This window comes from Phyllostomus discolor, chromosome 1 (genome assembly GCF_004126475.2).
Source record: "Phyllostomus discolor isolate MPI-MPIP mPhyDis1 chromosome 1, mPhyDis1.pri.v3, whole genome shotgun sequence".
NCBI lineage: Eukaryota > Metazoa > Chordata > Mammalia > Chiroptera > Phyllostomidae > Phyllostomus > Phyllostomus discolor.
This window is the reverse complement of record NC_040903.2, coordinates 146,317,113-146,333,938: the sequence shown is the minus strand read 5'-3', so window position 1 is coordinate 146,333,938 and position 16,826 is coordinate 146,317,113. Positions and strand designations below refer to the sequence as shown.

The following is a 16,826-nucleotide window of genomic DNA, read 5'->3' as shown; positions in this document are numbered from 1 at the left end:
TGATTTTAGTCAACAGAAACCAGACTCACAGGCAGAGCTCTGTCCTGCATGGGACACCAGTAATTAGAGTTGAACAACAAAAGCAACAGCCAACTGTTCTTCGATACATGTTGATCAGCAAAGGATAAAACCAGAGGTTCATTGCACAACTGGGCCATGTGCCAATCTGTGGGTTTCTTCAGATCTTAGACTCAGACCCCTCCAAGCTCTGCCAGCCCCACCCACAGGAGCTGCTCTATATCTCCAGCCCACAGGACAGGGGAGACCAGCTGCCCCTGAACCCCAGGACAGCCAGCTGGATCTGTTCTCAGAGCAGCCACAGCAAAGTCACTTGGTAAGTCAATGAGCCCCTGGACCCGGTGAGGAGGGCCAGAAGCAGCACAAATACTGTGGGAGGACTGAGCTTAGGTCAGCACCTAGCACACAAGACAAACTTGGCAAGCTGAAAAGGAAGAAAATAGAAGTTCAGTCACAGCAGGTGGAGATAGAGAGGGTTGTCCTCACTGGGCAGGGATGTAAGAGATTCTACTCTTTTTCAGGAAACATGGGTCCAACCCAGTGGAATTCTCGGCTTTCTCTCTTTCTGCTGCTGGGGCTCTTGGGAATGGCGATCTTGGTCCATGCCCCACCTCCTGGTATATCCCGAGCTCAGTGGTTTGTAATTCAGCACATTAATATGACCAACAAACTATGCAACATCGCAATGCAAGCAATCAACCGCTATAATTTTTTTCCAGGGATATGCAAAGGCCAAAACACGTTCCTTCGCACATCCCTTAGTTCTGTAACTCCGGTCTGTCGAAACAAAAATGTAACCTGCAGTGACAGACTCCATACAAATTGTCATAGAAGCCGAAGTCGTGTGAACATTATCCACTGCAACCTCACAAGACGTGCACAAAATTATAGACTGTGCCAATACCAACAAACAAGGGGAAGAAAGAACTACAATGTTGCCTGTAACAATTACTACCATCCAGTTCACTTGGATAGAGTCTACTAAGCTCTAAACCAGAGCTCTGTGCCATGTTCCTGCACCAGCCCGGAAGTCACAGTCATGGTCCCAGGGCACCATCGACCCTGGATATCAGCATCAGTCTTCACCACCAGCCCACAACCCCTTTTACTCTCCGCTGAACTGAGCTTTTGTACACCTGATGAAATAAACTTCTTTGCAGAATCACCTACATGTCTGTGTATGTCTGTTTGTGCCCCTCTGCAGTCACATAGACACATCTCATCCAGATCATTTTTTTTTTCTTCCTCTAACAAGGGATTTGAGGGAAACAGAGAGACACAGGGATATCAGGATTCTTGTAAAATAAAGCAACTCAGAGTTTTCTCTCTCAGTCCCTTTCTCTCTCTCTGCTTCAAACCTGAAAATCTGAAGCTTCAACTGATCTGTATTCTACACCCCAAGAGGTAAATGGCCCAGTTGAGTATGTGGGAAGAAAATGTCTTTGATTCTGTCTGACTAGTGAATAATACATTTTCCAGAATATATGTAAACTTTTCTTGTAAAGAAAAAGTAAAAATCACCATACTTGATAAGAGAAAACCAAGAAAAAAAGTTTAACTTTACAGATATTTTTTCTGTAACTGAATGTATCAATTCCACAGGTATTAGTGATTTTACTAGGGGTGAGTCCAGGGAGGGAGGCAAATATGGAATGAGTTCACTCCTTCAGGTAGTCCATGGGCAGGTTCTAGTGCTGCCTGGAGAAGAGGGGGTAGTCTTTCCTGGCCATTTCTATATCCTGGTAAAGGGCCAGCTGGTGCTCTGGTGGATCGAAGGCAGCAGGAAGCCTGATGTTGAGATGTCTCATCACGGCAAGGCGGTTCTTACCCATTCTGGCCTCCACTGCTGTCCCCACTGGGGAATCAGTGGCTCCTTCACACTCAGGTCAGGAAGGGGCCCAGGATCCAGCATTAGGGGATTATAGAGCCACAAAGACAAGAGCTGGATACTGAGATTTCCTACCCACTTCCTTCTCAAGGCAACATTGAGGATTGAACGAACAATGGGAAGGAAAAGCCCCTTAAAAGTTGTGGTCAGCAGTGGCATTTAACATTTTGGGTGACTGCTGGGCATTTTTGAGAGTGTCTTTTTGGAATGTCTGACTTAGGCTAGGGCAGAAAAGGTATATCATCAAATCTCTACCTCTACCTCTGTCTGGGGTTCCTGACATCCTATTCTCAGCTCCTTTTCCAGCCCTAGGGATGTGACAATTCTAATTCCTCCTGCCTTCCACATGGTCAGTAATTCTTGCTCTGTAGTACTTCAGACACAAACTGCATTTGAGCAGCTCCTCTGGAGAAGCCATCTAAGTTGTACTCCTCCAGGTGGGCCTGTTGATCAAAGAATTGCAAGGCACACAGGGTTGGGGAAATTACAGTGCACCACAGCATCCCCTGACACTAGGTTAATCACAAGTAACAAGAAATGAGCTCACACTTCCAACAGCCCTGGAATATCACAGGGGGAGGTGGGAGCCACATGTCCTAAAAAATAAGATGCAGCCCATGTTCATCTTCCTAGTTACAGCTCATATGTCTCCTCCCAGACATGGACACAGTAGAGACATCCATCACCCAGCTGCCCCAAGGTCTTTCTCCCTAGTGTCCTCATTTATGCTGCCCTCATTCACTCACTCATTCCTCATTCACTCATTCACACAACAGGTATCTGTTGAGCAAACACTCTATTCTAGACATAACTCTAAAGTGGACATGACAGCAGGTGAGCACAGAAAAGTTTGTCCCCCTATGGTGCTTATTTTACCAGAAAGAGAATGAAAATAGAAAATTACTTTTCCAGGTGATGTGTAAGAAGAAAGATTATAGAGATCAATGCAATACAGAAGGTCTGCAAGTATTCATAAATGAGGCTGACACTGGCCCACAGAGTCTGCAGCGTTATGGATGAGACAAGACAAATTCACACGGACTACAGAAATCCTGTGCAGTAAAAGAGATGACAAGGCTGCTCTTTCAGTGAGAGAGAGGGCCAGCCTTGTCCCTTGCCTGCCCAAGCTTCGATTGCTTTTCTGGGCACATTACATTGAGGATGCTCCTCATTTACTATGTATAAGTTCGCTTTAGGTGGTTACCTTTTACAGAAAACAAAGGAGAGGATGTTGCTAATTACTTCAAAACAGAAGAGGTATTTGCAAATGTAAAGGGAAAAGTAGTTGAACTGTTTACACTCATCCTTGGGAGGTTTAGCATAGATTTTAGGAAGTTATTTTATTTTTTTAAAGATTTTATTTATTTATCTTTAAAGGGGAAGGGAAGGAGAGAGGGAGAGGAACATCAGTGTATGGTTGCCTCTCATGCACCCCCTGCCGGAAACTGGCCTGCAACCCAGGCATGTGCCCTGACTGGGAATCAAACCACAACCTTTTGGTTCACAGGCCCAAGATCTATCCACTGAGCTACACTAGCCAGGGCTTTAGGAAGTTATTTTAAAGACATGCAGTAAATGTTTGCTGCCTCAACTCAGGGTCAGGGAGTTTTAGCAAAAAGCAAGTCTCAAAGCAGCTTAGGTAAAATACAGACCTGATTCCCCATGGGAAAACCTATCTGTGGATGTGGGTCCTGTGCGCCGGGCCTCACTTTCCTCTGACCTTTGTGGATGGGAGCTGGGCTACATCCCCCATGCCACACAGAACGGTCTCCTATATTTCTCCCTTGTTTGTAGGTAGGACCACTATAGATCCCACAAACTTGATACTTGCTCATCTCTCACATGACCCTGGGAAAGTAATTTACAAATGCAGCAAAGTAAATAAAGCATTATTATAATCACTAAGCAACCAGAGGTTCCAAAGACCCACATTCTCAGATTAAGCCCATCAAACCAATTTTTGGGTTTAGCCAACTGAGATTGTCACAGGGATTCAAAAAACCTCTTGCTTAGTTAAGCATTGAATGTCTTGCAGCTGATGATGTAATTCTAGCTGCAACTTATCCATTTGTCCTTTTAAATTGGTAGAAAAAAGTCCCTCTTAGGCGATGTTGAATATCACTCCAGGAATATTGGCTGCAACTCCACTGGAGCAAAGTAACACACTGGAGCTTGATGAATCCAGGATCACAGGTCAGCTGTTGGCGGGTCACTAGTGGGTCCTGGCACTCGCCAATGCAGTTGAATGCTGATTCAACTGCAGAAAGGCAAGTCAGGAATTCTTGATCAATCTGGGCCTGTTGAATCATTTCTAAAGTAGTATTGGTTAAGAGAACATCAACAGTATGAGCAGTTTGAACTGAGTCAATGAGGGCAGCGGCTGCTGTGGCAGTAGTTGCTGCAAAACTATAGCAGAGACGATGAATGCAATTAGGGTGCCAATGAACCATTGGACTCGTATAAAAACCAGTGTGTTGTTAAGTGCTACTATGCCATTGGGATCTTTCTATTCCCTGGGTACATCAACTGGCACCCATACTTGAGCTTGTCTTCTAACTATATAAACCATAGTGAGATTTAACTGAGTAATATTGAGATGGGTAAGGCAGCTGGCATATATGGAACCTGCAGGGACAAGCAGAGAATAAATCTTCATTGATTCATTATCAAAGACTTAGGCTGTCTCCAGGATTGCTACAAATGAGTAGGGGTGAGAGTTACAAACTGTGATCCAATCTTGTTCTGGAGGGCCAATCTGGTAGAAATATCCAACAACACCTTTAGGGGAAGCTTGTAATTACCTTTTCCCCTTCCCAGTGTGGACAGACAGTCCTTGCACAGGTAACTGGGCTTTCCACAACTATAACATCTGGGATCTCCCTTAATTGCAGCAGCTAAGAGAGAAGCCTTATGCTGCTCTGTGCCGACCACTTAGCAAGCCTCGATAAACTCACTAATGTGTCTGGTGGTAGTTTGCAAGGATCCTACAGTGGCCCTGCAGTCTTTGTTAGCATAAGTTAGCTGCCACAAAAGAGAGTTGGCTGCTCTGTCATTATCTATTTTCTTTTCAATAGCTCCCTGGAGATGACCAATAAAGTCAATATATGCCTCCACAACACCCTGACAGATATTGGTAAAGGAATAAGTTTCCCTGGCCTGAGAATCAGGCACAGCCTTCATGGCTCTGAAAGCAATTTGAGCACTTTGACTAAAAGCACGAGGATCAAGCCTGGCTTGACCCGCAACAGTGGCAAAATCACCAGACCCAAACAGCATAGGGAGGGTGACAGGATTATTCATTTGTGCATTCTCGCCAGCTTGGTGGCCAGTTCACTGAGAGTACTCCAAATGCCAGACTGTGGACTGAGCTGGGGTTCAGACTGTCCTGGCCAGAGCAATCCAGTCACAAGGAGCCATTCTATAGCTGTCAGTGATTGCTTGAAATAGCCCGTTCGTATAAGGAGACTGAAGCCTATTTTTTCTAATGCTCTTTTATAGATCCTTGTAAAGGGAAAAAGGAAGGGGTTCATGGACATTTCTTTGACCCTTGATTATAATGGGGAAGGCAGAAAGGGCATCTAAATCCCCAGCCTCCGCTGCCTGCCAAAGGCACCATCACATGGCTCTAACAGGATATCTGTCTAAATTATCTGGCTCTCTTGGTGGTGAGTCATCCTAGTGAGGAAGAACACTCCCAGGGATAAAGTAAGGAGCAAAGGCTATGAAGCAGGTCCCCCAGTGGCACTGTAGGCAGAACTTTCATACCTGGTTCTTCCACTACATCATATATGACCTCCTCCTCTGAGCTAGACTCTTTAGCCTCCTCTGTGACTAGTCCTGGTCTCTTAACCCACACGGGCAGGAGAACAGTCCTGACTAGCCCCAACTTATTAAGTTTTGGGGTCTGATAGAAACACCACTGTCCTGTAAAGATTGTAACTTATTGCCTACATCTTCCCAAATCTCAATATCAAAGTTCCCTTGTCATGAAAAGCAGGGTAGTATTCCTTTATAGTTCATAAAAGCTGAATGAGATGCTGTCCCTTTACCTCAAAACTTACTCCTTGAAGGAGCTGCTGTAACACCCGAGGGTAAACTTCCTGCTCTTTAGATAAACCAGAGCCCATTCTTGCTATCAAAAGGCTCCTTTTTACTTTTGATGGTTGACTTTTCAGATTCCACCACCTGTACTCAACCCTAAGTAGTCAGCTATTGAGGGATATAGTGTGGTGGGTCGAAATGAGTCTGGTTGCAACCAAAACACTCATTCACTATCCGCTTTTTTCTTATGCAGGCAGATGGAGGGAAAAGGCAAAATCAAAAGGACTGCAAGAGGCAGCTTAAAAGAAAGAATTTGCTGAGATGCTTCTAAATTGTCCTGTAACTAGTTAATGTTTTTAAAGCTGATTAAAGGGAAAATTTTTGCTCTTTCTCCCAAGCCTAGACTGATTTTGGGGCTATGCCACAGGGATGGGCTTGTGAGTGTGTTTACAGTGTGCCTCCCATTGCATGGACTCATTTGCTTGCAGCTGGCGGGAAACCTAGTGCTCTCTCAAGGCCCACATCCAACTAATCCTCTCACGGGAGTTTTTATTGCAGCATGCGCCCTTGTAGCTATTAATGTCTGGACCCGTGCCAGCAAGATTTCAGTAGATGCTTGGGAGAAAGAGCAAGGGTCCTACTTACTAAAGAGGGTGCAGATGTAAAGCATTCACAAGAGAGGGCAACCTAGGAAGAAAACCCTTTTCTTCTGAAATCCAACACACCCTATGACCTAACCGAAAAGCATTCAGTGTCATTAGCCATTACCTGGGCTGATGCGCCCACACCAATGAAGTTGGTGTGTTCTCTACAATGATGGCTCCTAGCCCTGGTTCCCCGTTCCAGGCACCAGCTGATGTGGACACCAGCCTGCACTGTCCATGGCATTATGGATGAAACGAAACAAATTTACACAAACTACAGAAATCCTATAGAGGAAAAAGGGATGACACAGCTACTCTCTCAGTGAAAGAGAGGGCGAGCCCCAACCCTTGCCTGTGCAAGCTTCTATTGCTTTTCTGGGCACATTACACTGAGGATGTTCCTCATTTACTATATATAGGTTCTATAGGTTCACTTTAGGTGGTTACCTTTTACAGAAAACAAAGGAGAGGATGTTGCTAATTACTTCAAAACAGAAGAAGTATTTGCAAATGTAAAGGGAAAAGTGGTTGAACTGGTTACACTCATCCTTGGGAGGTTTAGCATAGATTTTAGGAAGTTACTTTAAAGATATGCAGTAAACATTTGCTGGGTCAGGAAATGTTTTAGCAAATTCAGAGTCAGGGAGTTTTATCAAAAAGCAAGTCTCAAAGTGGCCTAGGTACAGTACAGGTCTGATTCCCCACAGGGGAACCTATCTTTGGGCATGGGCCTGAGTGATAAACCTCGCTTTCCAGTGGCCTTTGCAAATGGGAGGTGAACTACATTTCCTACATCACACCAAATGGTCTCCTATACATAAAGGTGATTCTGAAAGTACAACCAGAAAGGGCCCAAGAAGGGAATAAATTCTAAGCGTGAGGAGAAGCAGCTGGTCATGCAGAGACCATGGAGAGACTCATCTCACCACACAGAGAAAGACAGAAGGTCACAGGGAATGACATGAATGTAGACAGGGCAAGTTGGAAGAATAAATGTAAAACCACCAGAACAAGAGCACTATAAGCATGGACATTAATGACACAGGTTAATGAGGTTCAGATGCTTCATAACTGTGCAGACACAGGCAAAGAGTCATTCCCAGTGGGGCCCAAATGGAGCTTGTTAAGCTCTAGAATAATGTGACCTAAAGGTCAGTCAAGCTGCTGTGACCTTAAGGTGATGACTGGAGAGACAGGTGTGGAATTGAGAATAACAGCCGGGAGATCCCAGTATCAAGGCCAAATGCTAAATGCTCAAGTGAGAGTAATAACAAGGGAACAGAAGAGAAGGTACAGATACAGGATATGTTTCCATTTAGAATCATCTGGCCTCAATGCCCGGTCAGAGATGAAGGGACAGGGAAACAGAGGAGTCTTCCTATCCCAGTAAAGCACAGGGTCATTCTCTCACTCTAAAGCCTCATCCTATTTCCCTCCCCACAGCCATGTCCTGCCTCCTGCCTTGCCATGGCTTCCCCACCCTCTTGCCAATACCCTGTTCCTCCTCTTCTGCATCCCTCCATCCTGCAGACACACCTGAGGATTTGGCTGACGTCACAGGGAGCTGGGGGCCATGAAGCTCAGGGGCAGGTCCCCCTCCCAGGCAGGTGGATGGTGCAAATCAGAGCAAGTAGGGTTCTGTGCTCAGAGATGAGGAAACTGAGGTTTGGCTCACACCACCCTGAGCAACAGACATCAGAGTTCATCCAGATGCACTGGTCCCGAGAACTTCATTGTTCACACCAGCATATTCTAAGAATGCATTCTTTGGAGTTCACTTCCCTTCTCGAAGACTCCATTTCTGACTTTATAAAAACACTCAGAATGATACAACATCCTCAAAGGACTCTGGGAGGACTAAATGAAGTTAATGGTTGTAGCACAGTTGGAAAAGTCCAAGTTCAGGTGCAAGGGTGGTTCATACCGCAGTTGTTTTCACTTTACGTTTTAACCTCAGGAACATTGCAGGGCACAGCTGATGGGGTTGTCTGGATTGACCCTCAAATCTGGGAGAGGAGCCCCCACTGTCCAGTCAGAGGGCACTAGAGGACAGAAATCTAAGCCAAACACTGTGCTTGGTTTCTGCTTGATATTGAGAGTTTAGAGACAATGTTTCCACTTAAATTCCATAAAGCAATGAGGCAATGAGTAAAAAAGGAAGCACAGAAATTCTGTTCTCCTTTCTAATTCAAATTACCTATGAAAATAGCCTTCTTTCTGATCTACAAATTTATTTATATTAGTGAATTTCCCACCCAAAATGTACATAAAAATAAGGCAGAGTTAACTGTCATTCGAGTCTCAATCTGAGTTAATTAATCACATAAGAAGGTCCATGCCTACTTCAGAATTCTCAGCACTGCCAATTTTTATTGAATTCAAAATGGGTGAGGTGATACGCTTTAATATATAAGGGTAGCAGGGGGATCACCGTGGACAACTAGAACCTTGAATAGATTAGATCAACATCCTACATTCCCACTGAGTTAACATAGTAGCCCCATTTCTTCATCTAGATGTTATCAAATCTGGCACCATACACAAGGACCCACAAATGCTAACTCAGCACACTTCTGAATTCACCAGTGATTCACTCTCACGTGTGAGGTGAAATTCTCTGGAGTACAGGAAACAGTCAAGACATACCAAATAACAAGTAGAAATGAATCCTTCATTTGTTTTTTTAACTACATGAGAAAGGTATTTGCTTCCACTGTTAGTCACAAGCAGTTACTTCCAAAAGAAAGATAATCCAAATCAAGTGGAGTACATAATTAAGTCATTTATTGATGTATTTGAATGACTTTTAAACAAGCTATGTAGCATCCTTTGTACTGGGACCCACAAATACATATGTGTCCTGACGACAGATGTATTGTGCAATGTCCTAGCTGACCCTGGCCAATTTACAAGTTGTTCAAGGTTCTATTGTCCCTCTCAACTTTTTAAAACCACAGTAAAGTGGTCTCAGGAATTTCTATTGACAGCCACTCTAGACATTGGAATATTACAATTTATAACTGGATTTATTCAGCATGCAAAAGAAAGGTTGAAATCTAAACTCTACAGAAAATAGCCCATCATAAAGGAGTTGCCATGTCTTCTGAGTTTTCTGTAAGGGCTGAAGCTCATGCGTGAATCAGAGTGACTCAGTGGAACACAAAAAACTCATATCAGCTTCCAGTCAAATTGGCAGCACAGGCAGACAGGACTCGACTATTTGCACAACCACATCAAAATTACAACAAAAAGACAGAACAACCATCACTGACCAACATCAGAAATTGAGCTGCATGGAAGTCTGACAGCTATGGAATTAAAGAAGCCACATCTATTCAGACTAGCAGGAGGGGCACTACACGAAACAGGCTGGATAAAAATTCAGGAGGGATATCTCGGGAGCAGGGAGTCCCAGCCCCATGCCAGGGACCCCAGCCCAGGATTCCAGTGCCAGGAAGGTAAGTCCCCACAACTTCTTGCTGCAAAAACTAGTGGGGATTGAGTTGATGGAAGAAACTTCTGGAGTCCCAAGCAGTTCCTCCTAAAGAACCCACAGACTTACCTACTCACACTCCCTACAAGCTCCAGCACTCAGGTAGCAGCTTGAAAGGCACCAGTTGTATAATGGGAGAAAGTGAAGTGTCTGGCACTGGGGTAAGCAGAGGCCATTGTCCCATTGCTAAACCCTCCCACCACAGAGCTGGTAAGCTGGTGCCATATCTGAGACTCCATCAGTCTGGCTAACACAATTTGACCTGCCTTGGAGATCCCCAGAGGCTGTGCTGCACCCAATTTACCAGCCCACTCAAGCTGCTTTTCCATAAAATGTCTGGTCTTGGCTCCTAAATCCTATCAAACAAGCAACAACTGTCTTCAGTGAGCCATAGCAGAAGCCAGATGAGATTCACAGCTTGGCTCCACCTGGGAATCTCCAAGCCCAGCACAAGTAGCAGCCATCTCAGATTACTTTATAGCTCAGGCTCAGTTGCCCAGGCAAAACAGAGTTAAGGGCTGACCTTGGCCTGCACCACCCAGGGCCAGCACACCCAGTGAACAGCTACACACCTCATGGGACTACTGTTACAGAACAGACCCGGGAAGGTGTGAATCATATGCTATTACTGAATGGACCCACCCTTGTGCTCTGGGGGTCCCCCCACCCCATACTAGGTTCACCTTGCCTGCCACCAGGGAAAGATGTCTTTCAATGCCAGAGATTGGTGAAAAGGAGAGGGATTATTTTAAAAGTTACACAGAGTAATGACTTAATGTCTTCATTAAAAATACTGAAGTCCTTTAGAATATCCACAAATGCATAGTCCATCCTTCTCCCCTTTGCCCAGGCCAGGGTACCATGTCTCAGGAAACGTAGAAGTCCATGGTCCAGGCAGCCCCTTGGCTCTGACACCACCAGCTGTGTTGCCATCGTGTTCTCCAGTTAATCCAGAGACATGTGGCACCTTCTCATGGCCCACCAGCATGAATCCTTCCACTCCTTTTCTTCCAGGCAAAGTCTCTCCTGCTTCCTAAGTCACATGGCAAAAAGGGAGCATCCCCAGGCCACATGGCCCCAAATAGCCCCACATGGTTGCCATGCCTGGTTTAAATCCCAGCACCAATCTTCCTCTGCAGCCCCATTTCCAACTCCTCTCACAATCAGTTACACCTGCCAGTATTCCCGTATTCTTCCAACTTTACTGGGGTGCCATAGTAAGTGCGGGCATACATGGCCCCATGGCATGGAGCCAATCACCTGCAAGCTTTTATGCAGGTGCTGTACCCAGAGGGAGTTGCCTCCCAGTTACATCATGGGTTGAAGTCACTCCCATCCTCCCTGGCTCAAAGCCTGGCCACAGCTATTTAACATATCTATGGAACTAGTTAAAGGTTATAGATATGTTAAATGACCATTCTAGAGGTTATCTGCAAAACTGTTGCTATTCAAAACAACTTTCAAAGGCCCTGCTCCATGTGTCCCACCCCCCAGCTCACACTTGTGGGGGTGAGGACATCTTATATACATATATGCTTTCTAATACTTCCTAGACACCCTGAGTTCTGGACCCCATTACAAATCCCCATTTGGGTGCCCTGCCTTGGCTGCACCCTGATATAGTCCCACTGCCCTGCCATTGCATGGCTGATCCTCCATGGAGAGCAGAGGTTGGTGGTCAGTGGTCACAGCTAGTCCTTGCAGCTGACTGGCCTTGGTAGACCTGCCATTGACCTGCCGACAGCAACCAAAGCTCAACTACAAGAAGAAGCTATACTCAGCCAACGTGGGGGGGTGCACCTTGAGTACCCAGCCTGGGTGATAGGGGAGGTGGTGCCACTGGACTCTACAGGACACCTGATACATTAGGCCACACTACCAAGACAAAAAGTCAAAGCAGCTCTACCTAAAATGTAGAAACAAACACAGGAAGGCTGCCCAAATGAGGACACAAACGTGGCCCAAATGAAAGAACAGATCAAAACACCAGAAAAAGAGCTAAATGAAATGGAGTGAAGCAATCTATCAGGAGCAGAATTCAAAACACTGTTTATAAGGATGCTTAAGGAGCTTAGTGAGGACCTCAGCAGTATAAAAACAACTCAGTCAGAAATGAAGGATACACTAATGAAATAAAGAACAATTTACAGGGAAACAACAGTAGATTGGATGAAGCCAAAAATCAAATCAATATGGAAGCAAAAAACAACCAGTCAAAGCAACAAGAAGAAAAAAGAATCCAAACAAATGAGGATAGTATAAGCAGCTCTTGGGACAACTTCAAGAGGTCCAACATTTGCATCATAGGAGAGCCAGAAGGAGAAAAGAAAGAGCAAGAAATGAAAAATCTATTGGAAAAAATAGTAGTAAAAAAACTTCCCTAATTTGGTAAAGGAAGTAGACATGCAAATCCAAGAATCACAGAGAGCCCTAATTATGATGGATATGAAGAAGCACACTCCAAGACACATCATAATTAGAAGGCCAAAGGTTAGGTATAAAGAGAGAATCTTAAAAGCAGCAAAAGAAGTGAGTTACCAGATGGTTGCCAGATGCGAGTGGGGACAGGGAGAATGAGTGAAGAGATGAGGGGATTAAGAAGTACAAAAGGGTGGTTGCAGAATAGCCATGGGGGTGTAAAGTACACTGTAGGAAATGGAGTAGTCAAGGAATTTATAGGCAAGACCCATGAATGTTAACAATGTTGGGAAGATTGCCCGAGGGAGTAGGGGGGTGCTGGGTGGAGGAGGGCAAAGGGGAAAAAAATCAGGACAACTTTAATAGCATAATTAATATAATATAATTTTTTATATTGGAGGTCCACTCCAAGACACATCACAATTAAAATGCCAAAGATCAAAGATAAAGAGAAAACCTTAAAATCAGCAAGACAAAAGCACTTAGTTAGCTACAGGGGAGTTCCCATAAAACTATCAGCTGGTTTCTCAAATGAAACTTCGTAGGCTAGAAGGGATTGGCAAGAAATATTCAAAGTCAAGAAAAATAGGGACCTATAGCCAAGACTGCTGCACCCAGCCAACATATCATTTAGAATCAAAGGGCAGATAAAGAGCTTCCCAGACAAGAAAAAACTAAAAAAGTCCATCATTACCAAACCATTATTATGTGAAATGTTAAAAGGACTTATTAAAGAAAAAGAAGATCAAAACTAAGAGTAATAAAATGGACACAAATACATATCTATCAACAATTGAATCTAAAAAACAAACTCAGCAAACAAGAAGAACAGAGACAGACTCATGGATGCAGAGAGTGCTTTGATGGTTGTGAATGTAGAGTACCTCCAGGCTATGATGCTTAATGACTTGGTCTCCTGAAAGCATGCTATGGAAGGATTTCTCTATGAACTTCCATTTATTTTAAGAGCCTTTATACATTCTTTGCAATAAATGATAAGGTCTCCTTAATAGATAGGTTTGCACATTCCTTCATCTACTCTCAGAGGTCTTCTTGACACAGTCTTACAAAGGGACAATTGATGAAATGGAGCTTAAGCTAAACAATACCAAGACAAGGGCTTTAGGCCAGGGAGATTAACAAGTTTTCCCAACTGAAATTTAACTACTTTGTTTGTTTGTTTGTTTGTTTGTTTTATAAACCAGAGGACCAGGGATAAGTGCAATAAAAATGTTTCAATGTCAGCCAAGATTTCCACATTCTAAAAATGTTTCAATGCCAGCCAAGAAAATTTCCAAGAATTTTAGAGCTGCAAAATTCGTCTACTAAAATAGGTTCCCCAACCTTATGGTACCTGTAGCAATTTTCCAGGCAGGAAAATAAATCCTTTATTTAAGTATTAAGAAGTAACTGCTACTGCTGTAGCCCTTCAACCTGGGGATGCTTCTAGCCAGTGAGAATACATACTGATCATCATTAAGACATTTTTTATCCTTAAGGGGGACAGCTGGATTGAAATCTACTTTCTAAACATCAAATAGGCCTAATTAATGGCATTAGGCCTGTTAGTTTCATCTCCCCATTCTATAAAGATAGGTGTATTTATTGTAGGTATCCATTTAATCATCCACTTTGGGGGTTTTTTTTGCATTTTTTAAGTATTTTTATTGATTATGTTATTACAGTTTTCCCAATTTTTCCCCTTTTATCCCCCTCCACCCTGCCCCCACAACCCTCCAGCATCCACACCCCCTTACTTCATGTCCATGGGTTGTACATGTAAGTTCTTGAGTCTTCTGTTTCCTATACCATTTTTTCTCTCTCTCCGTCTATTTTATACCTACTAACCACGCTTCTTCTTCCCCGTACTGTTTCCCCCTATTCCTCCATTCCCCATCCCCAATGAAATCCCTCTGTGTGACGTCCATTTCTCTGATTCTGCTCCTGTTCTATTTGTTTGCTTAGTTTTTGTTTTCATTGTTTTTCTTTTCTTTTAGGTTCATTCATTGATTGTTGTGAGTTTGTTGTCATTTTACTGTTCAAATTGTTGATCTTCTTTTTCTTACATAAGTCTCTTTAACATTCCATATAATAATGGCTTGGTGATGACGAACTTCTTTAACTTGACCTTCTCTGGGGAGCACTTTATCTCTCCTTACACTAATACTTCACCAGCAATTACAAAAAGTTAAATAGTTAGAAGCAAAATTTAGCTCTTTATATATGATGGCTTGGTTCACCTAAAAAAAAAAAAAGACCTGGTGGTGCACAGCATGTAAAACCTTTAGTTTCTCATTTGAATTTCCTCAGATAAGGACTTAATAACCAAACTTTTTAAACCACTTAACAAACCAAATTGAAACATGGGCAAAAGACCTGAATAGACACTTCTCCAAGGAGGATATACACATGGCTAATAGACATATGGAAAGATGCTCAACATCACTAATCAACAAGGAGATGCAAATTAAAAACATAATGAGAGACTATCTCACACCTGTCAGAATGACTATCATCAATAAGTCAAAAAACAAGTGCTACCAGAGGGGAAAGGGGAGGGAATTTCCGAGGAGAATGGGAAGGGTTTACAGGAACAAATTTAAAGGACACATGGACAAAAACTAGGGGGGGTGAAAATGGGAGGGAGGTGGGGAGGGCTGGGTGGGTGGGCTGGGATGGGAGTAAAGGACAGAAAAATGTACTTGAACAATGATTAAAATAAAATTTTTGAAAAGTGCTGGCAAGCATGTGGAGAAAGGGGGACACTTCTGTACTGTTGGTGGGAATACAGACTGGTGCAGCCACTGTGGAAAGCAGTATGGAGATGCCTCAAAAAAATTAAAATGGATCTGCCTTTTGACCCAGGAACTTCACTTCTGGGAATACAGCCAAAGGAACCCAAAACACTACTTCCAAAGAACATAAATAAGCACCCCTATTTTTGTTGCAGTGTTATTTACAACCATCAAGATATGGAAGCAGCCCAAGTGTCCATCAGCAGATGAGTAGATAAAACAACTATGGGACATTTACACAATGGACTACTTGGTTGTAAAAAACAAGAAACTTTCATCTTTTGTGACAGTATGGGTGGACCTAGAGGATGCTATTCTAAGTGAAATAAGCCAGGCAGTGAAAGACAAATACTAATTGATTTCACTCATATGTGGAATCTAATGCACAAATGGAACTAACAGGCAAAATAGAGACAGATGCATAGATAGCAGTATGACAGCTAAGTGGGGAGGTGAGGGACAGGCACTGAGCAACAAAGAAAAAGGACTCATGGAGATGGATGACAGTGTGGTGCTTGCAGGGGGGCGGAGATATAAGGGGACCAAATGCTTTTGAAAAAATACAGTTACTAGCATCGCTCTATCAGCAGGTTAAGAGTAGACATTGCAAAAGTACTGTGGGCTAAAGAAATTGCAAACAATGAACATCACACTGTTGCACATGGGCCCTTTCTCAAAAAGACATTGACAAATGCCAAGGTCAATGTACTCAGCACTGGTTTTTAACACAAATGCAGAAGTCTTTTTGTGGAACAATACTTTAAAATGTTCCTAGATTTCAACAAGTGACTTAATAATACCAGGTCATAATTCTGGCTATTTCTCTCCATGGAAATGTGGATCCTGTTCGGAAATAGGGATCCTGTCCAGAAATGTGCACTTCCTGCAAGGAAGGTTGTGTTATAAAAAGCAGAAATAGAAAGAAAGAGCCCATGAAGTTTCTGTGACCTAGAAGAGACAAAATTACACCAAGTTACAGTGTATTTAAATTAACATAGGCATATATTTATTCCTGCTTTAGATAAAGAAGTCCTCTCTAAAAGATCTTAAATATCAACTTCCATTATTTGTGCTAGCCCTGGAGGCAAAGAAGGGCAGCTGAAAATGTTCAGAGGAAATCTATGGAGGAAACATTCACAAAAATCTTAGCAGGTGTGCTCAGAATGCACTTATTAAAGGAAAAGCATGCTTGCAAGTTGGGCAGGGGATTATGTGAGCTGCTTCTCAGTAACAAGTCTGAGAGGTCTTAAACCCATTGTCTGCAGGAGCCAGGCAGGTTCCATCTCTGAGTGAACAGGCAGGACGTGAATCAGTAGGGAGGAGTAGAACCAGGGGAAGAGACCCCTGAACAATTGCCCCCTTCAACAGGGGAAGTTTCTGATTCAGCTCCAACTGACCCCTTATGGTAATGAAACTGAGTGCACCAATCAGCATTTCCTCATTTTTTAAAAATAAGACAGAAATGCAAATTTTTATGGGAAATATCCCAATTTGAAAAGATAACGTCAAAAACCCAACATTGTAAGTCA

General features: G+C 43.3%; 1 protein-coding gene across 1 annotated transcript; it reads left to right on the top strand.

The window, feature by feature from the left end:
• The first annotated feature begins 220 nt into the window (after positions 1-220).
• On the top strand, positions 221-1,177 carry LOC114490272 (non-secretory ribonuclease-like). The gene is made up of 2 exons (XM_028504223.2): positions 221-334; positions 540-1,177. Exon 2 carries the CDS (start codon positions 545-547, stop codon positions 1,001-1,003), a length of 459 nt encoding a protein of 152 aa, XP_028360024.1. The 5' UTR covers positions 221-334; positions 540-544; the 3' UTR covers positions 1,004-1,177.
• Positions 1,178-16,826: the final 15,649 nt, after the last annotated feature.

What these genes read in the sequence shown, in the direction of transcription:
- LOC114490272 (XM_028504223.2), top strand. Translation starts at nt 545, where the DNA reads ATGGGTCCAACCCAGTGGAATTCTCGGCTTTCTCTCTTTCTGCTGCTG.